Source organism: Oncorhynchus mykiss, chromosome 5, assembly GCF_013265735.2.
Source record: "Oncorhynchus mykiss isolate Arlee chromosome 5, USDA_OmykA_1.1, whole genome shotgun sequence".
NCBI lineage: Eukaryota > Metazoa > Chordata > Actinopteri > Salmoniformes > Salmonidae > Oncorhynchus > Oncorhynchus mykiss.
In genome coordinates this window covers 19,755,176-19,780,272 of record NC_048569.1, presented here as the reverse complement: position 1 = coordinate 19,780,272, position 25,097 = coordinate 19,755,176, and the positions used below count along the sequence as shown (strand labels likewise).

At 43.6% G+C, this 25,097-nt stretch overlaps 1 protein-coding gene across 1 annotated transcript in view; it reads left to right on the top strand.

Annotated features, from left to right (window-relative positions):
• Positions 1-25,097, top strand: part of LOC110523381 (laminin subunit gamma-3) — a 204,510-nt gene that overhangs the window by 45,262 nt on the left and 134,151 nt on the right. The window contains exons 5-7 of the mRNA XM_036977011.1: positions 3,787-3,975; positions 4,139-4,256; positions 18,870-18,968. Coding sequence (XP_036832906.1) covers positions 3,787-3,975; positions 4,139-4,256; positions 18,870-18,968 — 406 coding nt within the window. The remainder of the gene's footprint in view (positions 1-3,786; positions 3,976-4,138; positions 4,257-18,869; positions 18,969-25,097) is intronic.

Genomic DNA, 25,097 nt, shown 5'->3' with positions numbered 1-25,097 from the left:
ATGCTTGATTCTAGTAAGAAACAAGCTTGTTTTAATTACACTCATGCTGTGTTCCAAATAGCACCCTTTCCCTATATAGTGTACTTTACCTTTGACCAGGGCACATATGATCAAATCTATTGCACTATGTAGGGAATAGGGTGCAATTTGGGAGGAAGCCAGAGTCTCTGTACCAAACAGGTGGCATTTTTAAATAGACTGCCGCATGCAGCTGCACTGTACTGTAAAGGAAAAAATGAATATATTATTAAATACATAGAAGAAAAGAAGCACTGAATGTGAAAGAACTAGAGAGTAGAAGTGAATGCTCTGTGTATTATAATGTTCAGCCTCCATATTCGGCGCGATAGAAACTAATTTTGCCGCAGCTTACCGGACCAAGCTCTGTCTCTCTCTTCTCTGCCGTGTATGGCATGTGTCTGGAACCAGTACCATATGGCCCTACTTGTCAGAACACAAACACTTTAATTGACAAACAGACAGACAGACAGACAGACAGACAGACAGACAGACAGACAGACAGACAGACAGACAGACAGACAGACAGACAGACAGACATTTATGTTGTCACAACATCCTTCTGGTTATTACCAAGTTACTTAGCATACATAAGTGTCTAATTTAGCTTACTATCCACTTCCTAGTTGGAAAGACATTTTAGTAAGTGCACCTGAGATACCTGCCTTGAATACATGTGTAATGACTCAGGCAGACTCAATCTATTTGCAGTCAGACACATTATCACTCATGATCAACTTTAAACGGCATATACTGTATGAACAATTTTAGCAGGGAAAACAACTGTTACAAAACAACTCAACATCCACCCAGTAGCCTATTCCCAACCAACTGTAATCTAATTTCCCCTCGTTTAAAAAAATCACACTATTGATGGATTTCTATCAATTGCTCTGAGACATCATTGGGGGAATCAATGGTCAGCATTTTAGATCATGTAGCTAGGCTATCCTATGAAATAATTTTGCAACAAAATGTTCTGACACAACAGCCCAGTAGTCAAATGACATGTCACTACGTTTCATTTACAGGTGTCCATGTCAATAGAGTGACAAATAGGTGACAAACTGCTTTGCAAAGTATAGGACTGGCTATTTATCACTGACATGTGCAGATCATAACAGCTGTAATATCACAATAAGTCATTTTTTGAATGAAAAATATGAGACGCAGGGATGGATTGATCAGGGGATGTTCATTCAACAAACAACCAGTTAGCTGTTCAACTCGATGCCTATCAAGTAGCCTACCCAGTACCCCTATGCCCAAAAGGCTACTGACTGGGAGTGTACACTGTGTGAATGGTAGCTGCCACAGTCTAGAAAACTCCTCAGACTAGCCTGTTATTCAGGCCATTATTGGAAGGACAGCGCAGTGCATGAACAAGGCAGGGAGAAAGAGAGAGATAAAGAGAGAGAGAGAGAGATAGAGAGAGAGAGAGAGAGAGAGAGGGATTGCAGCCCACGTGACCACTGAGGCTGTAGGTGCGCACATTTTCCACCTCAAGAAAGCACTCACTAGCCTAGCTAGCTACTGTAATGAATAGCTAGATGTAGATATGTTGATTGCAGAAACTGTGCAAAGCTGGTGGACATGAAAATCCAATACGTCATTCTCCTCATTGATGGGCTGGACACCATTCGGAATAGACTGGAGCTTCTTCGTCTCCACATTTCAGCACCACATCCAACTTTCAACTATACTAGGCTACTTTAGCTACTACTAGGCTACCTACTGTATTATGGTCACAGTCGGCTATGTACAGACAACGTTCAGAAATGCTACAGTCATTTAAATACATCAACAAAGTAGTTGAAAAGAGGTAGCCTTTGGCTGGATGCCATGTTCCAGTTGGCCTAAATGAGCTTAAGATGAATTTTTCAACGGTGATTATTATCAGGGAGGTTAGGTAAGGTTATGTCTATGGCCACCAATGACATGATCAATGTTGCAAATGTGAAGTGTAAGCCATTGATCATATAGGCATCCCACTGGGCACACACTGGTTGAATCGACGTTGAACCAACGTGTAATAGACGTTGAGTTGACGTCTGTGCCCAGTGGGCTGTCGCATATGTGGATGTTGAAAATAGAGATTGATTTGTATTTCTAGAATCAGATACCTATATAATTGACAAAGCAGGTCCATCTTAATTCTGCTATTAGGCAATAGGATATTGACTACATTTCCCCTGTTTTTCGATGGCCTCTGCTATAGTAGACTATTATGCTGCAGTTGATTGACTCGTTCCCAGAGTGACCTCCATTGTTTCAGAATTACTCATTTCCAGAACGCTTTAAAAAGTATGTTTACAAGCTGTTGGTTTAAATTCATATTGTTAATTTTTTAGGAATCAAATGTTAATATATAGAATGAAAATAAGACTATGGTGCCTGGTGAAGGATGTTCATGTAACAATCTTAGGCGTAGTGGGTGAGGAGTCAGGTGCAGGAGGCAGAAAGTTCTGAATGGCGCTTTATTCAGCACAGGGCAAAATAGTCTATACAACGAAACTGAGCGTCATAAAACAAATGCCCAAAACAAGAACCAAACCAAGTCGCACTACCACACATACAAAGTGGGAATAAACAGGCGGCCTACCGACTTAAATAGCCAAACATACTAAGAGCAGGCGGGCCTACCAACTTAAATAGCCAAACTAAAAGTCTAAACAAGAAACAAGTGAAACAAATCTGACCAAACCAACAGAAAAGGGAAAAAGGGATCGGTGGCAGCTAGCAGGCCGGTGACGACGACCGCCGAGCACCACCAGAACAGGAAGGGGAGCCACCTTCGGTAGGAGTCGTGACAGTTCTTCTCCATGACAACTTGTTTCATATACACCCTAAGGCCTTTTATACCTCATTCCTGTCTGCTACAGGTACTATAAGCAAAAATCAACACATGTAAATAAAGTAATTGACTGTAGTAGGTGTTTTATTATGTCTTCTGTTTTTCACATTTTAATCATTAGCAGACTCATATCCAGTGGTTTACAAATCAGACTCTCATATCTTACTGTTTAGGCCCACCTGTATGCACCCAATCCTATAAATTGAGAATGACACATGTAAGACTATAACTATGCAGCACTGGTTTAGACCTTGATGATCTTTCTGTGGCTCTGAGGCCTATCTCTAGATAGAGTCTCGTTAATATATGCCTAACCTCTATACTCTAATAGCAAATACACTCACTTCCTACTCTGTAGAGCAAAATACAACTAGAATGGAACCTCTCCTCTCTTCAATCAGGGAGGAATAATCACATAGTTATTGCAAACTTAACAAAAAATTTGATGTGTAATAAAATAGGATATTTTCTAGAATCCTAAACCTCATGTAGCCAGACAGAGAGACAGCAGAATACTGCAGTGGAGAGGAAATGAAGAGTACTCTACCGAGCCCTGTGATTGGAGGTTATCGACTGAGTAATCGTCTCTTGTACAAACACTTATTAGCGTTATCACGGTGCCCCCTGACTAAGTGATTGGCTGATCATTAGGCCCGTGTGAAATGGGATTATAAATGTACCTGTACATTAGGATCCAATCCCACACGCATAATCTCTCATAAGCATACAGTAACCCCCATCCATTCTCTCTCACTTTTCCTCCCCATCTCACTCTCCCTCTCTCACCATTTACCTGACCTCATCTCCTCCCTCTCTCTCCCCTCCCTCTCTTTTTGTTCATCTTTTCCTTCCTTCCATACCACCCACCCACCTTCTCTTCCTCTCGCTATCCCCCCTCCTCTCTCTCTCCTCAGAGTGTAACTGCAGTGGGCAGGCGGATGTGTGTGTGTTCGATGCGGAGCAGTACCGAAGCACAGCAAGTGGGGGGCGCTGTGTAGACTGTAGGGACCAGACTGATGGACCGCATTGTGAACGCTGTAGAGAGAACCACTACCGACGGTCACCACAGGACCCCTGCAGCCCCTGTGACTGTAACACCATGGGTAAACCATGTATTTTAGACTGCTTCATATTAAGGCATCATAAACATGAACTATCCATCCATCTCTCAACCACTCTCTCTCTCTCTCTCTCTCTCTCTCTCTCTCCCCCTCCCTCCCTCCCTCCCTCCCTCCCTCCCTCCCTCCCTCCCTCCCTCCCTCCCAGGTTCTGTGAATCTGCAGTGTGGTGTGGAGGGGAAGTGTGAGTGCAGACCCAGTGTGTCAGGGGTGAAGTGTGACACCTGTCAACCCGGTTTCCACTCCCTCAGCCCTGGCGGCTGCAGGTACACACACACATGTACACTGAAAAATAAACAAAGACTTTGATGACAGAGGGAGAGTAATAGAACAATGCAGTTTTTTTGAAAGGATATTTTTTCTTTCTGTTTGCGTCTAATCTACGACCACGTTCAGTAGGCCACAATATTGTAGAACTATCTGCCGGGTCAGTATATTGCACTCCTGAATGCAACCCTGTGTGGGGTGTGTGTTCATATTTAATTTCAACATGAAGACATATTATTTTAGAAGCACATCTTAACTTTCCTTGAACCTCTGGTGTAGAGAAGCCCAGCAATCCAATTCTAGTTTGTGTTTATTGATTTATCTTGTTATGCTGCGTTGGTTCTAGCCATTAGAAACTCACTATCCCTGACCCTATTTGCTTCGGTAGTGTTGAGGTGTATGCTATGGCTGAGCAGAACACCAAAATGTGGACTTTCATCCAGTTTACAACAACTATCCACTCTTGCTGTTTTTGCTAATTCATCACTACTGTTACCTGATCTATTAACAACACCGCTATTTGCAATTCCATTACAATAAACTTGATATAGTAAACAGTAACTAAACCTATCACAAAGATAGAGTGAACAGTACCTACTCCTATCCCCTTAAAACAGTAACTACACTTATCCCCTTGATATAGTAAATAATAACTACACATATCCCATTGATATGGTAAACAATACCCACTCCTATCACCTTAATATGGTAAACAGTACCCACTCCTATCCCCTTGATATAGTAAACGCACCTACTCCTATCCACTTGATATACTATACAGCACCTACACCTGTCCCTTACATATAGTAAACAATACCTGATCATATCCCATGTATATAGTAAACAGTACCAACTCCTATACCCTTCATATAGTAAACAGTACCCATTCCTCTTAATATAGTCAACAGTACCTAAACCTATCCCATTAATATAGTAAACAGTACCTAATCATATCCATTTGAAATAGTAAACAGTACCCACTCCTATCCCCCTGATATAGTAAACAGTACCCACTCCTATCCCCTTCATACAGTGAACACTACCCACTCCTATCCCCCTAATATAGTAAACAGTACCTCCATCTATTCCTTTAAACAGTGTTAACAGTACCTAATCCTATCCCCTTTATTTAGTAAACAGTACCTACACCTGTCCCATTCATATACTAAACAGTAAACTCCAATATCCCCTTAATAGAGTAAAAATGTCCCACTCCTATCCCGTTAATAAAGTAAACAGTACCAACTCCTATCCACTTAATATAGTAAACAGTACCTACTCATATCCCCTTGATGTAGTAAACAGTACCTATACCTATCCCCTTGATGTAGTAAACAGTACCTATACCTATCCCCTTGATGTAGTAAACAGTACCTACACCTATCCCCTTGATATAGTAAACAGTACCTATACCTATCCCCTTGATGTAGTAAACAGTACCTATACCTATCCCCTTGACATAGTAAACGGTACCAACTCCTATCCCCTTAATATAGTAAACAGTACCTACTCATATCCCCTTGATGTAGTAAACAGTACCTACACCTATCCCCTTGACATAATAAACAGTACCTATACCTATCCCCTTGATGTAGTAAACAGTACCTATACCTATCCCCTTGATGTAGTAAACAGTACCTACACCTATCCCCTTGATGTAGTAAACAGTACCTACACCTATCCCCTTGATGTAGTAAACAGTACCTATACCTATCCCCTTGACATAGTAAACGGTACCAACTCCTATCCCCTTAATATAGTAAACAGTACCTATACCTATCCCCTTGACATAGTAAACAGTACCTACTCATATCCCTTTGATGTAGTAAACAGTACCCACTCCTATCCCCTTAATATAGTAAACAGTACCTACTCATATCCCCTTGATGTAGTAAACAGTACCCACTCCTATCCCCTTAATATAGTAAACAGTACCTATACCTATTCCCTTGACATAGTAAACAGTACCTACTCCTATCCCCTTGATGTAGTAAACAGTACCTATACCTATCCCCTTGATGTAGTAAACAGTACCTACACCTATCCCCTTGATGTAGTAAACAGTACCTATACCTATCCCCTTGATGTAGTAAACAGTACCTATACCTATCCCCTTGACATAGTAAACAGTACCTATACCTATCCCCTTGACATAGTAAACAGTACCTACACCTATCCCCTTGATATAGTAAACAGTACCTGCTCCTATCCCCTTAATATATTAAACTGTACCTTCTACTATCCCCTTGATATAGTAAACCGTATCTACACCTATCCCCTTATATAGTAAACCGTACCTACACCTATCACCTTAATATAGTAAACAGGACATACTCATATCCCCTTGATGTAGTAAACAGTACCTACTCCTATCCCCTTAATATAGTAAACAGTACCTACTCATATCCCCTTGATGTAGTAAACAGTACCCACTCCTATCCCCTTAATATAGTAAACAGTACCAATACCTATCCCCTTGACATAGTAAACAGTACCTACTCATATACCCTTTTGATGTAGTAAACAGTACCCACTCCTATCCCCTTAATATAGTAAACAGTACCTACTCATATCCCCTTGATGTAGTAAACAGTGCCCACTCCTATCCCCTTGATGTAGTAAACAGTACCTATACCTATCCCCTTGATGTAGTAAACAGTACCTACACCTATCCCCTTGACATAATAAACAGTACCTATACCTATCCCCTTGACATAGTAAACAGTACCTATACCTATCCCCTTGACATAGTAAACAGTACCTACACCTATCCCCTTGATATAGTAAACAGTACCTGCTCCTATCCCCTTAATATATTAAACTGTACCTTCTACTTTCCCCCTTGATATAGTAAACCGTATCTACACCTATCCCCTTATATAGTAAACCGTACCTACACCTATCACCTTAATATAGTAAACAGGACATACTCCAATGCTCTTAAAATAGTAAACAGTACCTCCTCCTATCCCCTTCATATTGTAAACCTTACATAAAACATATCCCCATCATATAGTAAACAGTACCTACAGCTACATGTGTAATATAGTCAACAGAACCTAAACATATCCCCTTCAAATAGTAGAGTACCCACTCCTATCCCCTTGATATAGAAAACAGTTGCTCCTCCTAGCCCCTTGATTTTGCAAAAGGTACCTACACCTATCCCTTTAATATAGTAAACAGTACCCACTGCTATCTCCTTGATATAGTAAACACTACCTACACCTATCCCGTTAACATAGTAAACAGTACCCACGCCTATCCTCTTGATATAGTAAACAGTACATATACCATTCCCGTTAACATAGTAAACAGTACCCACGCCTATCCCCTTAATATAGTAAATGGTACCTCCTCCTAATCCCTTGATAGAGTAAACAGTACCTACGCCAATCCCTTTTAAATACTAAACATTACCTACACCTATCACCCAATATAGTAAACAGAACCAACTCCTATCCCATTAATATAGTAAACAATACCCACTCCTATCCTCTTGATATAGTAAACAGTACCCACTCCTATCCTCTTAATTTAGCAAAAGGAACCCACTCCTATCCAATTGGCCATAGACTTTTATGCAGGGAAACTTAAATCAGTTCCACCAAATCTCTATCAACATGTTAAATGTGCAACCAGAGGGAAAACAATTCAAGATCACCTGTACTCCACACACAGAGAAGCGTACAAAGCTCTCCCACGCCCTCCATTTGGTAAATCCGACCACAACTCTATCCTCTTGATTCCTGCTTACAAGCAAAAATGAATGCAGGAAGCACCAGTGACTCTGTCTAAAAAGTGGTCAGATGAAGCAGATGCTAAACTACAGGACTGCTTTGCTATCACAGACTGTAACATGTTCCGGGATTCTTCCGATGACATTGAGGAGTACACCACATCAGTCACTGGCTTTATCAATAAGTGCATTGAGGTGTCATGTACTGTCATGTTGTGTCTTGTCTCTGTCCTTTCCCTTCACCCTGTCTCCCTCTGCTGGTCGTTGTTAGGTTACCTTTTCTCCCCCTCTTTCCCCCAGCTGTGCCTTGTCTCCTCCTAACCACCTCGTCACCCCTTTTCCCACCTGTTCCCTTTTTCCCTCTGATTAGGTCCCTATATCTCTCTCTGTTTCTGCTCCTGTCTTTGTCGGATTCTTGTTTGTGTGTCTCATGCCTGAACCAGACTATCATCGTGATTGCTGCAACCTTGTCCTGTCCTGTCGGAATCTACCTGTCCATCTGAGCCCACGTGTGTTCATCATTAAAGAAACTCTGTTTGTTAATTCGCTTTTGGGTCCTCATTCACGCACCTAACAGAAGAATCCGACCAAGAATGGACCCAGCGACTTCGGATCCTCTCCACTCAGCCGTCGGGATCCAGGGAGCGATGCTAGGCAGACACGAGCAGGAAGTGTCTGCTGCTCGACATGCCGTTGAGACCCTGGCCACCCAAGTCTCCAACCTCACAGAACAGGTTCACCATCTCCGCCTCGATCCACCGGCCACTTCCAGGGCTTTCGAATCTCCGGAGCCCAGAATCAATAACCCGCCGTGTTACTCTGGGGAGCCCACTGAATGCCGCTCGTTCCTCACCCAGTGTGATATTGTGTTTACTCTCCAGCCCAACACTTACTCCAGGAGCACTGCTCGTGTCGCCTACGTCATATCTCTCCTTATTGGACGGGCTCGTGAGTGGGGCACGGCAATCTGGGAGGCAAGGGCTGAGTGTACTAACCAGTATCAGGACTTTAAGGAGGAGATGATACGGGTTTTTGATCGATCTGTTTTTGGGGAGGAGGCTTCCAGGGCCCTGTCTTCCCTATGTCAAGATAATCGATCCATAACAGACTACTCTATTGAGTTTCGCACTCTTGCTGCCTCCAGTGGCTGGAACGAGCCGGCTTTGCTCGCTCGTTTTCTGGAGGGTCTCCGCGCAGAGGTAAAGGATGAGATTCTCTCCCGGGAGGTTCCTTCCAGCGTGGATTCCTTGATTGAACTCGCTATTCGCATTGAGCGACGGGTTGATCTTCGTCACCGAGCTCGTGGAAAGGAGCTCGCGTTCTCCGTTGCCCCCCTCTCCGCATCACTACCATCTTCCTCTGCCGGCTCGGGTGCTGAGCCCATGCAGCTGGGAGGTATCCGCATCTCGACTAAGGAGAGGGAACGGAGAATCACCAACCGCCTCTGTCTCTATTGCGGTTCCGCTGGTCATTTTGTCACTTCATGTCCAGTAAAAGGCCAGAGCTCGTCAGTAAGCGGAGGGCTACTGGTGAGCGCTACTACTCCTGTCTCTCCTTCAAGATCCTGCACTACCTTGTCGGTCCATCTACGCTGGACCGGTTCGTCAGCTTCCTGCAGTGCCTTAATAGACTCTGGGGCGGAGGGCTGTTTTATGGACGAGACCTGGGCTCGGGAACATGACATTCCTCTCAGACAGTTAAAGGAGCCCACGGCCTTGTTCGCCCTGGATGGTAGTCCTCTCCCCAGGATTCAGCGTGAGACGCTACCTTTAACCCTCACTGTTTCTGGTAATCATAGTGAAACCATTTCTTTTTTAATTTTTCGTTCACCTTTTACACCTGTTGTTTTGGGCCATCCCTGGCTAGTTTGTCATAATCCTTCCATTAATTGGTCTAGTAATTCTATCCTCTCCTGGAACGTCTCTTGTCATGTGAAATGTTTAATGTCTGCTATCCCTCCTGTTTCCTCTGTCTCTTCTTCACAGGAGGAGCCTGGTGATTTGACAGGGGTGCCGGAGGAATATCACGATCTGCGCACGGTGTTCAGTCGGTCCAGGGCCACCTCTCTTCCTCCACACCGGTCGTATGATTGTAGTATTGATCTCCTTCCGGGAACCACCCCCCCCCGGGGTAGACTATACTCTCTGTCGGCTCCCGAACGTAAGGCTCTCGAAGATTATTTGTCTGTAGCTCTTGACGCCGGTACCATAGTCCCCTCCTCCTCTCCCGCCGGAGCGGGGTTTTTTTTTGTCAAGAAGAAGGACGGGTCTCTGCGCCCCTGCATAGATTATCGAGGGCTGAATGACATAACAGTGAAGAATCGTTATCCGCTTCCTCTTATGTCTTCAGCCTTCGAGATCCTGCAGGGAGCCAGGTTTTTCACTAAGTTGGACCTTCGTAACGCTTACCATCTCGTGCGCATCAGGGAGGGGGACGAGTGGAAGACGGCGTTTAACACTCCGTTAGGGCACTTTGAATACCGGGTTCTTCCTTTCGGCCTCGCTAACGCTCCAGCTGTCTTTCAGGCATTAGTCAATGATGTCCTGAGAGACATGCTGAACATCTTTGTTTTCGTTTACCTTGACGATATCCTGATTTTTTCACCGTCACTCCAGATTCATGTTCAGCACGTTCGACGTGTCCTCCAGCGCCTTTTAGAGAATTGTCTTTTTGTGAAGGCTGAGAAGTGCACTTTTCATGCCTCCTCCGTCACATTTCTCGGTTCTGTTATTTCCGCTGAAGGCATTAAGATGGATCCCGCTAAGGTCCAAGCTGTCATTGATTGGCCCGTCCCTAAGTCACGCGTCGAGCTGCAGCGCTTTCTCGGCTTCGCGAACTTCTATCGTCGTTTCATCCGTAATTTCGGTCAGGTGGCAGCTCCTCTCACAGCCCTTACTTCTGTCAAGACGTGCTTTAAGTGGTCCGTTTCCGCCCAGGGAGCTTTTGATCTCCTCAAGAATCGTTTTACATCCGCTCCTATCCTTGTTACACCTGACGTCTCTAGACAGTTCGTTGTCGAGGTTGACGCGTCAGAGGTGGGCGTGGGAGCCATTCTTTCTCAGCGCTCCCTCTCTGACGACAAGGTCCACCCATGCGCGTATTTTTCTCATCGCCTGTCGCCGTCGGAACGTAACTATGATGTGGGTAACCGCGAACTGCTCGCCATCCGGTTAGCCCTAGGCGAATGGCGACAGTGGTTGGAGGGGGCGACCGTTCCTTTTGTCGTTTGGACTGACCATAGGAACCTTGAGTACATCCGTTCTGCCAAACGACTTAATGCGCGTCAGGCGCGTTGGGCGCTGTTTTTCGCTCGTTTCGAGTTCGTGATTTCTTATCGTCCGGGCTCTAAGAACACCAAGCCTGATGCTTTGTCTCGTCTCTTCAGTTCTTCAGTAGCCTCCACTGACCCCGAGGGGATTCTCCCTGAGGGGCGTGTTGTCGGGTTGACTGTCTGGGGAATTGAGAGGCAGGTAAAGCAAGCGCTCACTCACACTCCGTCGCCGCGCGCTTGTCCTAGGAACCTTCTTTTCGTTCCCGTTCCTACTCGTCTGGCCGTTCTTCAGTGGGCTCACTCTGCCAAGTTAGCCGGCCACCCTGGCGTTCGGGGTACGCTTGCTTCCATTCGCCAGCGTTTTTGGTGGCCCACCCGGGAGCATGACACGCGTCGTTTCGTGGCTGCTTGTTCGGTCTGCGCGCAGACTAAGTCCGGTAACTCTCCTCCTGCCGGCCGTCTCAGGCCGCTTCCTATTCCCTCTCGACCGTGGTCTCACATCGCCTTAGATTTTGTCACCGGACTGCCTTCGTCAGCGGGGAAGACTGTTATTCTTACGGTTGTCGATAGGTTCTCTAAGGCGGCTCATTTCATTCCCCTTGCTAAGCTTCCTTCTGCTAAAGAGACGGCACAAATCATCATCGAGAATGTTTTCAGAATTCATGGCCTTCCGTCAGACGTCGTTTCGGACAGAGGTCCGCAATTCATGTCTCAATTTTGGAGGGAGTTTTGCCGTTTGATTGGGGCTTCCGTCAGTCTCTCTTCCGGCTTTCACCCCCAGTCTAACGGTCAAGCAGAACGGGCCAATCAGACTATTGGTCGCATCTTACGCAGTCTTTCTTTTCGCAACCCTGCGTCTTGGTCAGAACAGCTCCCCTGGGCAGAATACGCCCACAACTCGCTTCCTTCGTCTGCGACCGGGCTATCTCCTTTTCAGAGTAGCCTCGGGTACCAGCCTCCGCTGTTCTCATCTCAGTTCGCCGAGTCCAGCGTCCCCTCCGCTCAGGCTTTTGTCCAATGTTGCGAGCGCACCTGGAAGAGGGTCAGGTCTGCACTTTGCCGTTATAGGACGCAGACTGTGAGGGCTGCTAATAAGCGTAGAACTAAGAGTCCTAGATATTGTCGCGGTCAGAGAGTTTGGCTCTCCACTCAGAACCTTCCCCTTAAGACGGCTTCTCGCAAGTTGACCCCGCGGTTCATTGGTCCGTTCCGTATTTCTCGGGTCATTAATCCTGTCGCAGTTCGACTTCTTCTTCCGCGATACCTTCGTCGCGTCCACCCGGTCTTCCATGTCTCCTGCATCAAGCCCGTCCTTCACGCCCCCGCTCGTCTTCCCCCCCCCCCCCCCATCCTTGTCGAGGGCGCACCCATCTACAGGGTCCGTAGAATTTTGGACATGCGTCCTCGGGGCCGTGGTCACCAGTACCTCGTAGATTGGGAGGGGTACGGTCCTGAGGAGAGGAGTTGGGTTCCCTCTCGGGACGTGCTGGACCGTGCGCTGATCGAGGATTTCCTCCGTTGCCGCCAGGTTTCCTCCTCGAGTGCCCCAGGAGGCGCTCGGTGAGTGGGGGGGTACTGTCATGTACTGTCATGTTGTGTCTTGTCTCTGTCCTTTCCCTTCACCCTGTCTCCCTCTGCTGGTCGTTGTTAGGTTACCTTTTCTCCCCCTCTTTCCCCCAGCTGTGCCTTGTCTCCTCCTAACCACCTCGTCACCCCTTTTCCCACCTGTTCCCTTTTTCCCTCTGATTAGGTCCCTATATCTCTCTCTGTTTCTGCTCCTGTCTTTGTCGGATTCTTGTTTGTGTGTCTCATGCCTGAACCAGACTATCATCGTGATTGCTGCAACCTTGTCCTGTCCTGTCGGAATCTACCTGTCCATCTGAGCCCACGTGTGTTCATCATTAAAGAAACTCTGTTTGTTAATTCGCTTTTGGGTCCTCATTCACGCACCTAACATGAGGACCCCACAGTGACTGTATTACAGGCAACATTCGCACTGAGCTAAACTGTAGAACTGCCATAAGACTCCTGAACAGGTAACCAAATGGTTACCCGGACTCCGGACTATTTGCATTGTGTGCCCCCCCCAAACCCCTCTTTTACGCTGCTGCTACTCTCTGTTTATCTTATATGCATAGTCACTTTAACTATACATTCATGTACATACTACCTAAATTGGCCCGACCAACCAGTGCCCCCGCACATTGGCTAACCGGGATATCTGCATTGTGCCCCACCACCCGCCAACACCCTCTTTTTAAGCTTCTGCTACTCTCTGTTCATCATATATGCATAGTCACTTTAACGATACCTACATGTACATACTACCTCAATAATCCTGACTAACAGGTGTCTGTATATAGCCTTGCTACTCTTTTTTTCAAATGTCTTTTTACTGTTGTTTTATTTCTATACTTACCTACACACACACACACACAAACATCCTTTTTTTTATCCCGCAACATTGGTTAGAGCCTGTAAGTAAGCTCACTCACTATAAGGTCTACACCCGTTGTATTCGGCGCACGTGACAAATAAACTTTGATTTGATTTGATTTGAGAAAGTGAACAGTTCGTCCTCCAATCCCCTTGATATAGTAAAAAGTACATTCTCATATCCCCTTGATATAGTAAACAGTACATACACTTTTCCCATTGATATAGTAAACAGTACCCACTCCTATCCTCTTTATGACGTAAACAGTACCTACACCGATCCCCTTGATATGGTAAACAAAACCTACACCTATCCCCTTGATATACTAAACAGTACCCACTCATATCCTCATAATTTAGTAAAAGGAACCCACTCCTATCCCCTTGGGAAAGTAAACAGTACCTCCTCCTATCCCCTTGATATAGTAAACAGGGAAAACACGTATTCCTTTAAAAAAGTAAAAAGTACCTACTCCAATGCCCTTGATATAGAAAAAGCACATACTCCTATCCCCTTTTATATAGTAAACAGATCACACTCCTATCCCATTAGTTTAGTAAACAGAACCCACTCCTATCCCTTAGAGAAAGTGAACAATACCTCCTCCTATCCCCTTGATATAGTAAAGAGCACCTACACCTATCCTCTTTATATTGTAAACAGTACATACAACTGTCCCATTAATGTAGTAAACAGTACCTCATGTCCCCTTAATATAATAAATAGTCCCCACTCCTATCCCCTTGATATAGTAAATAGTACCCACTCCTATCCCCTGCATATAGTCAACGGTACCTACTCCGGTACCTATTTTCAATACAATGTACAATGTATAAACATCAAACATATACTAGGAAAACTCTTCACATTACAATGTTTTCGTAATAACGTCATCTATTAACCTTTAATAACAAAACAAAAATGACGTACATTTTCCATCTATCGTCATGACCACCATTGTGGCTGACGGAAACCATTGTTCCAAAGTCCCTTTATTCATGTTTAATGTCTGGTTCTCCATAGTAACAGGACAAAGGAATTTGTCTGTGGCCTGAGATTTACCAGGAGCGTGAGGGGCCATAAAATCCCCCACATCTTCAGACCCCTAGATCTCTCCTCCTCTGTTGGGGTTGAGAGATATTCTGTAGGGTTGTGGTCTCCTGTAACCAGACCTGGTTAGGACAGTCATGACAATAGTAAACAGTACTTGTATCGCCTTAATATAGTATACAGTACCCAGTCCTATCCCCTTGATATAGTAAACAGTATGTACACATATCCCCTTGATATAGTAAACAGTACCTGCACCTATCCACTTAATCTAGTAAACAGTACCATCTCCTATCCCCTTTATATAGTAAATAGTACCTAGACCTGTCCCATTCATATAGTAAAGAGTACTTCTATATAGTAAACAGTACTTCTATCCCCTTAATAGAGTAATTAATTCCCACTCCTAACCCGTTGATATAGTATACAGTACCCAGTCCTATCCCCTTGATATAGTAAACAGTACCTACACCTATCCCCTTAATATAGTAAATGGTACCTACTCCTGTCCCCTTAATAGAGTAAACAGAACCTACTCAAATCCCTTTTGTCATGAACCGGCTCAAAGCCCGTAACAAAATGGAGACAACGTGGAGATAAGGAGTAACAAAATATATGTATTAAATCAAGTAATTAAGTATAATATACAATGGTGTGTGTAATCAGTAATCAGTAGTGTAAGTGAGTGTTTAGCATGCATGAATGGGATAATGCAGGGTGTTGAAAGATGCTAACGCAAACAACCAAAAAACCACCAAGAAACACAACAAAATCTATAAAGGTGTCTGCATGGAGAGAGTCTCCTCCATGAATGGGGAAGTGGTGTATTTATCCTGGGAGACACCGGGCCCATGTGTTTCCCATGTAGCTGACGAACCTCCCAACTCCGCCCACCGGCATCCTAATAAGGAAACAAGAACAAAGAGAGAATACAGCAGACAGAGTGGGAGGTCGTCACACTTTAATATAGGAAACAGCACCTACTCCTAATCCCCTTGATTTACTAAACAGCACATACTCATATCCCCTTAATGTCATAAGCAGTACCTCCTCCTATCCCCTTGAGATAGTAAAGAGCACCTACACCTATCCCCTTGATATAGTAAACAATACGTACTCCTATCCCCTTGATATAGTAAACAGTACATACACCTTTCCCTTTTATATAGTATACAGTACCCACTCCTATCCTCTTTGAGGTAAACAGTACCTACACCTATCCCCTTGATATAGTACACACAACCTACACCTATCCCATTGATATACTAAACAGTACCTACAACTATCCTCTTAATTTAGTAAAAGGTACCTCCTCCTATCCCCTTAGTAAAGTAAACAGTAACTATACCAATGCCCTTGATATAGTAAATATCACATACTCATATCCCCTTGGTATAGAAAACAGTACCTCCTCCTATCCCCTTGAAATAGTAAACAGGACCAACACCTATCCCCTTGATATAGTAAACAATCCAACACCGATCCCTTTGATAAAGTAAACAGCACCCACTCATATCTTCTGAATTTAGTAAACAGTTCGTAATCCTATCCCCTTGATACAGTAAACAGTACCTACACCTATCCCCTTAATCTACTAAACAGTACCTACACCTACACCTATCCCCTTAATCTAGTAAACAGTACCTACACCTATCCCCTTAATCTAGTAAACAGTACCTACTCCAAAGCCCTTGATATAGTAAAAAGCACATACTCCTATCCCCTTTATATAGTAAACAGTACCCACTCCTTTCCCCTTGATATCCCTTTACTATAGTAAATGGTACCTACTCATGTCCCCTTGATATAGTAAACAGTACCCACTCCTATGCCCTTACTTTAGTAAACAGTACCCACTCCTATCCTCTTGATAAAGTGAACAGTATCCCCTTGAGATAGCAAAGAACCCCTAAACCTATTCCCTTTATATTGTAAACAGTACCAACAACTTGATATAGTAAACAGTAAACAGTACCTACACCTATCCCCTAATATAGTAAATGGTACCTACTCCTGTAATAGAGTAAACAGAACTTACTCATATCCCTTTAATATAGTACGCAGTACCTCCTCCTATCCCCTTGAGATAGTAAAGAGCACCTAGATAGTAAAGTTGTTGATATAGTAAACAGTACCTACACCTATCCCCCAATATAGTAAACAGAAACCACTCATATCCCCTTAATATAGTAAACAGTACCCACCTATATCCCATTGAGATAGTAAACAATACGTATTCCTATCCCCATGATATAGTAAACAGTACTAGCATCACTACTCTGGACGGTTCTGACTTAGAACATGTGGACAACTACAAATACCTAGGTGTCTGGCTATGTTGTAAACTCTCCTTCCAGACTCATATTAAACATCTCCAATCCAAAATTAAATCTAGAATTGGCTTCCTATTTCGCATCAAAGCCTCCTTCACTTACGCTGCCAAACATACCCTCATAAAACTGACTATCCTACCAATCCTCAACTTTGGCGATGTCAATTAAAAAATATCCTCCAACACTCTTCTCAGAAAACTGGATGCAGTCTACCACAGTGCCATCCGTTTTGTCACCAAAGCCCCATATACCACGCACCACTGAGATCTGTATGCTCTCGTCGGCTGGCCCTCGCTACAAATTCATCCCCAGACCCACTGGCTCCAGGTCATCTATAAGTCTCTGCTAGGTCAAGCTCCGCCTTATCTCAGCTCACTGGTCACCATAACAACACAATAACTTTTGTTATTGACCAAATACTTATTTTCCACCATAATTTGCAAATAAATTCATAAAAAATCCTACAATGTGATTTTCTGATTTTTTTTTTTTCATTTTGTCTGTCATAGTTGAAGTGTACCTATGATGCAAATTACAGGCCTCTCATCTTTTTAAGTGGTTGAACTTGCGCAATTGGTGGCTGACTAAATACTTTTTGCCCCATTGTATCTGATTGGCAGAAAGCTTAAATTCTTGTTAATCTAACTGCACTGTCCCATTTACAGTAGCTATTACAGTGAAAGAATGCCATGCTATTGTTTGAGGAGAGTGCACAATTTTTAACATGAAAACTTATTAATAAACAAATTAGGCACATTTTTGCAGTCTTGAAACAACATTTTGAACAGAAATGCAATGGTTTATTGGATCAGTCTAAAACTTTGCTCATACACTGCTGCCATCTAATTGTCAAAATGTAAATTGCACCTGGGCTGGGATAATACATTATGGCCTTTCTCTTGCATTTCAAAGGTGATGGTACAAAAAAATACAAAGAATGGTTGCTTTTTCTTTCCCATTTCCACAAACTTTAAAGTGTTTCCTTTCAAATGGTACCAAGAATATGCATATCCTTGCTTCAGTGCCTAAGCTACAGACAGTTATATTTGGGCATGTCATTTTAGGCAAAGATTGGAAAAAAGGGGGCGATCCTTATAAGCATATGGAGAAACACACTTAGACATGTACAGGTGTGTGGGCATGGCATGCTTGCTCTGTTTTTCACTCTCACACAGACAAGAACACACAAACTCTCCTTTTCCCTCCTCCCTCTTCCTCTCCATCGATCTCTCTCTCCCTCCATCCCTCTCTCCCTCCATCACCTTCCTCAGTCTACCAGTGTGCTGATCTGAAGTGAGGTGTGAATTACACAGGCCAGTGGAGCTGAGCAGAGTAGAAGCCTGCCCATGGGATAATTGAATTATTCTTAATAGCAACCTTGTTAAAATATTGATTCTGTGTTACAGTTCTGAAGGAAAACAATCAATCAATAAAGGTGATCAAACATGTTATCATAGAACAAAGCTTTTGATTGACACAGCTTGCGACCCCACCTAACCAATCACGGTCTGGTGATCAGGCTGTTTTCAGTGTGTGTGTGTGTGTGTGTGTGTGAAAAGAGAGCAAGCAAAGACTAAACAATCCTTGCCAGAGTAATTAATCAATGTGAACATGTGAAACAGAGACACAAAACAAAATACTCAAACAAATATGAATTCTGACTTTCTTACCTCTGTCTTAACCTACAGTAAGTGTCTCATGATGTTATGACCCCAGTCATAAGCAGTTTGGCCTCTGGCTAACCTTTTACCTTTACTGGATGTTGTTATTGTCTCTCCACAGGTTGTGTGACTGTGACCGTAGGGGCAGTGTGGGCGTCTGCTCTGTGCTGGATGGTGGCTGTCACTGCAGGGTTAACGTGGAGGGACAGGCTTGTGACAGGTGACTTTTATATTGTACTGTTCTTTCTTCAAAATTGAAAAATAGGCATGTGACAGGTGACCCGTGATAGGCTACTGCATCATCACCTTATATAACATAATACTACCCTCCGGTTACCACGGTGACACAGACTCCCAGGAACATTTTCAGTGATGCCTATTGAGTGACTGTCGCTATATTTAGCAAGTTTTCCAACCCTTCCAGCAACTTTTATTGGTAAAAAAGGCTAGCAACACGTTCAGCTACTTTTCGGGCTGGCTTTAAGAAGTTTTGACACTGAGGATTTCTATGGTTTTAAAAGCATTTAGCAACTTTTCACACTCAATTCTTCCGCAAACGAGAGTGGGAGAAGCTGTCTGCAACAGAAGTCACCACAACGGTGCAGACACAGAAACACTTTGTTCTGCTTCCTACTGTTAGCACAATGGCGTACAGGATTAAGCTTTGATGCCGCCTGCTGCCGTTGTTCAACAGAACGTATCTTGACATTTTCTGGCACCGCTCTTTAACAAACTGTATCCAAATGGAGTCGGCACGGTAACCCATTGAAAACAGGTTTTCAAACTAACTGACAAATACATTTTTTCCAGAGTACTATACACATTATAAATGGTACTGTATACTAAACAAAAATATAAACACAAAATGCAACAATTTCAAAGATTTTACTAAGTTACAGTTCATATAAGGAAATCAGTTGATTTAAATGAATGAATTAGGCCCTAATCTATGGAATTCACATGACTGGGAATACAATCATTCAATCAAATGTATTTATAAAGCCCTTTTTACATCAGCCAATACAGATACCCAAGAAAGCTAAGGTAACTGAACTAAATGACTCGCCCCGTAGCACTCACTTCTGTCGTCATGAAGTGCTTAGAGAGGCTAGTTAAGGATCATATCACCTCTACCTTACCTGACACCCTAGACCCACGTCAATTTGCTTACCGCCACAATAGATCCACGGACGATGCAATCGACATCGCACTGCACACTACCTTATCCCATCAGGACAAGAGGAATACTTATGTAAGAGAGGAGGAATACTTATGCTGTTCAAAGACTATAGCTCAGCATTCAACACCATAGTACCCTCCAAGCTCACCATTAAGCTCGGGGCCCTGGGTCTGAACCCCGCCCTGTGCAAATGGTTCATGGACTTCCTGACGGGCCACCCCCAGGTGGTGAAGTTAGGAAACAACACCTCCAGTTTGCTGATCTTCAACACAGGGGCCCCACAAGGGTGCGTGCTCAGCCCCCTGCTGTACTCCCTGTTCACTCATGACTGCGTGGCCACGCACACCTCCAACTCAATCATCAAGTTTTCAGATGACAGTAGTAAGCCTGATTACCAACAATGACGAGACAGTCTACAGGGAGAAGGTGAGTACCCTGGTAGTGTGGTGCCAGGAAAATAACCTCTGACTATATGTCAACAAAACAAAAGGTACTGATTGTGGACTTCAGGAAACAGCAGAGGGAGCTCTCCCCTATCCACATTGACAGGACCACAGTGGAGTAGGTGGAACGCTTCAAGTTCCTCGGCGTACACATCACTGACGATTTGAAATGGTCCACGCACACAGACAACCTCAGGAGACTGAAGAAATGTGTCTTGGCACCTAAAACCCTAACAAACTTTTACAGATGCACAATTGAGAGCATCCTGTCGGGCTGTATCACTGCCTGGTACGGAAACTGCACCGCCCTCTCCAGAGGGTGGTGTGGTCTGTCCAACGCAAACTAACTGCCCTCCAGGACACCTACAGCACCCGATGTCACAGGAAGGCCAAAAAGATCAAGGACAACAACCACCCGAGCCACTGCCTGTTCACCCCGATATCATCCAGAAGGTGAGGTCAGTACAGGTGCATCAAAGCGGGGACCTCAAGGCCATCAGACTGTTAAACAGACATCACTAGGCGGCTTCCCCCCAATTACGTAACCCTGATGCCCTATATACATTGACTTGAAATCACTGGCCACTTTAATAATGGAACACTAGTCACTTTAATAATGTTTACATATTTTTGCTTTACTCATCTAATATGTATATACTGTATTCTATTTGACTGTATTTTAGTGTATGCCCTCTGACATTGCTCATCCTAGCATTTATATATTCCTTATTGTCCTTGTTGTGAATTATAAGATATTACTGCGCTGTTGGAGCTAGAATCACAAGCATTTTGCTACACCCGCAATAACATGTGTATGTGTATGTGACCAGTAACATTTTATTTGATTTTCAGATATGCATCTGTTGGTCACAGATAACGTAAAAGATATTTGCCTCACAATGGGCCTCAGGATCTCGTCACGGTATCTCTGTGCATTCAAATGGCCTTCACATGACCGTTGATAAAATGCAATTGTGTTCGTTGTCCGTAGCTTATGCCTGCCCATGCCATAACCAAACCGCCACCATATAGGGCACTATGTTCACAACGTTGACATCAGCAAACTGCTTTCCCACTCAACACCATACACGTGGTCTGTGGCCAATTGGACATACTGTCAAATTCTCTAAAACAACTTTGGAGGTGGCTTTATGGTAGATAAATTAACATTAAATTCTCTGGCAACAGCTCTGGATAGACATTCCTGCAGTCAAACTTCAGATATCTGTGGCATTGTATTGTGTGGCAAAACTGCGCATTTTAGTGGCCTTTTATTGTCCCCAGCACAAGGTGCACATGTGTAATGATCATGCTGTTTAATCAGCTTTTTGATATTCCACACCTGTCAGGTGGATGGATTATCTTGGCAAAGAACATGGATGTAAACAAATGTGGGCCAACATTTTTGGACAAATAAGCTATTTGTGCATATGGATTTTTTATTTTTTTTTACCTTTATTTAACTAGGCAAGTCAGTTAAGAACAAATTCTTATTTTCAATGACGGCCTAGGAACAGTGGGTTAATTGCCTGTTCAGGGGCAGAACGACAGATTTGTACCTTGTCAGCTTGGGGATTTGATCTTGTAACTTTCCGGTCACTAGTCCAACGCTCTAACCACAAGGCTACCCTGCCACCCCAGGGATCTTTTATTTCAGCTTATGAGACATGGGATCAGAACTTTACATGTTGAGCTTATATTTTTTTTCAGTGTATTATGCTTTCATTCATAGTCACTCAGGACACGTATCATTCAGTGACGATCGGTGCCGTTTAAGATGTGGGAGGGCGATTATTTGTTTTATGAACATGGCCTTATTTCTATTACAGCATATTGGATGACTGTTATTCATATTCCATTCACCCAGCTCAATGTAACATCGATAGGTTTAGACTACTACATGATACTCACATTTTCCCTATGCCCATCATGAGGTTGCTACAACCTAGCCTACGAATGAAAGTTTACAACGTAGGTGCACAGGTCGAGGCACCCAATGGTAGGACAACAGAGTCCATGCCCATCTTCCGAAGACATCTGAAACCCTATCTCTTCAAAGAGTATCTTAAATAATCATCCTATTCACCTCAACCCCCCACCCCCACACACACACAAAATAACCGATAGCTACATTATTTATGAAAAATGTACTTTCTTTGCCTATGATATGCAGTTGTCCCACCTGGCTGTCTAAATATGAATGCACTAGCTAAGTCACTCTGGATAAGAGTGTCTGCTAAAATACTAAAATGTACAATGTAAAAATGTTGAGAGAAAAATGTGAGTAAAGAAGTTAACAAAACATTGACCAATACAATATCGCCTTACACACTCTTGCCTGCATCTAGCTGATCTAGGGTGTAATCATTAGCCATCATTAACAGTTGAAAACGAGAGTTTCTATTGGACAAATTCAGGTATGTTTATCCCCATTTGGTGCTGTTTGCTTCCTTTTAAGAAATGTTTGTCAACAGAATTGGCGGAATGAATACACCCCTGATCACACGCAAACACAGTTAACTTTCATAACAGCCACATACAAACAGCATGATCACATAATTAATAAAACCAAAAGCTTGGAAGAGATCCAGTGTAGCTAACATATGTTAAACTAGCTAGCTGCCTTCGCTAGCTAAGTGAAAGTGAAAAAAATACTATGAAATATAGCTAGCTCTCGCTTGCTTCTCCTTTATTTTTAAATAAATACATTTGTTCAAACCTCTTGTCTTTCTTTCTCTTTGAGTCAACTACTCACCAAACGTTATGCACTGCAGTGGTAGCTAGCTGTAGCTAATGCTTTCATTATTAGATTCATTCTCTGATCCCTTGATTGGGTGGACAACATGTCAGTTCATGCTGCAAGAGATCTGATAGGTTGGAGGAGGTCATCCAGAAGTTATCACAATTACTGTGTAAGTCTATTGAAGGGGGTGAGAACCATGCGCCTCCTAGGTTGGTGATACCCTAAAGAGTGCTGTTGAGGCTACTGTAGACAATTTTATTGCAAAATGTGTGTTTTAATCTATTATTTGGTTGACATGTGAATCTATTTAGTATAGTTTTATCTAAAAAAGCATCACTTTTTTTTAACTTTTTCACTATTTTAATGAAATTCACTGAGGAGGATGGTCCTCCCCTTCCTTCTCTGAGGAGCCTCCACTGGTGTCAATGTGATGTGTTCTGGGGCCTTTTTAGTCATAATGCTTCTGAAAAGACTGGGGAAACATGATTCTTTTAGACTTTCTGTCTGTACTTAACCCTCTCTACACCCATATTTTTATCATTTTTATTCTGCTCTCTAAGATTTGACCAGACAGACACAACACAGCCAAATCACTAGTTTGAACTTAGCCAAACACGCAACCACAATGTCTCCAGTGTTGAATTATTCTTCACAGTTTTTTGGCATGTTTATTTTGTTGTGTTGTGTATTATTTCATGCTTCATTGAACAAGGACTCTCTTTCCCTTACATAGTCCTGTTTCTAAACAACACACACACACAAACACCCACTAAGACACACAGAACCTCCCCCCAAAACTCTCACCCACACACACACACACACACACCAACTGACTCCCCTACACACACAGCCACACAGCCACACAAACACACAAACACACACACACCACCACACACGTCCAGCAATTTAACACTGGAGTGATATATATGCAGAAGATGAATGTGCAAGTAGAGATACTGGGGTGCAAAGGAGAAGAAAAAAAATAACGGTATGGGGATGCGGTAGTTGGATGGGCTATTTACAGATGGGCTATGTACAGGTGCAGGGATCTGTGAGCTGCCCTGACAGCTGGTGCTTAAAGTTAGAGAGGGAGATATGAGTCTCCAGCTTCAGTGATTTTTGGAATATGTTCCAGTCATTGGCAGCAGAGAACTGTAAGGAAAGGCGGCCAAATGAGGAATTGGCTTTGGGGGTGACCAGTGAAATATACCTGCTGGAGCGAGTGCTACAGGTGGGTGCTGCTATGGTGACCAGTGAGCTGAGAAGAGTTACAGATGACCTGGAGCCAGTGGGTCTGGCGACAAATATGAAGCGAGGGCCAGCCGACGAGAGCATACAGGTCGCAGTGGTGGGTAGTATATGGGGCTTCGGTGACAAAACGGATGGCACTGTGATAGACTGCATCCAATTAGCTGAGTAGAGTGTTGAAGGCTATTTTGTAAATGACATTGCCGAAGTCAAGGATCGGTAGGATAGTCAATTTTACGAGGGTATGTTTGGCAGCATGAGTGAAGGATGCTTTGTTGCGAAATAGGAAGCCAATTCTAGATTTAATTTTGGATTGGAGATGATTAATGTGAGTCTGGAAGGAGAGTTTACAATCTAACCAGACACCTAGGTATTTGGAGTTGTCCACATATTCTAAATCAGAACCGTCCAGAGTAGAGATGCTGGATGGGCGGGCAGGTGCGGGCAGCGATCGGTTGAAGAGCATGTATATAGTTTTACTTGCATTTAAGAGCAGTTGGAGGCCACGGAAGGAGAGTTGTAATGGCACTGAAGCTCGCCTGGAGGTTAGTTAACACAGTGTCCAAAGATGGGCCACATGTATACCGAATGGTGTCGTCTGCGTGGAGGTGGATCAGAGAATCACTCGCAGCAAGTGCGACATCATTGATGTATACAGAGAAAAGAGTCGGCCCGAGAATTGAACCCTGTGGTGCCCCAATAGAGACAGCCAGAGGTCCGGACAACAGGCCCTCC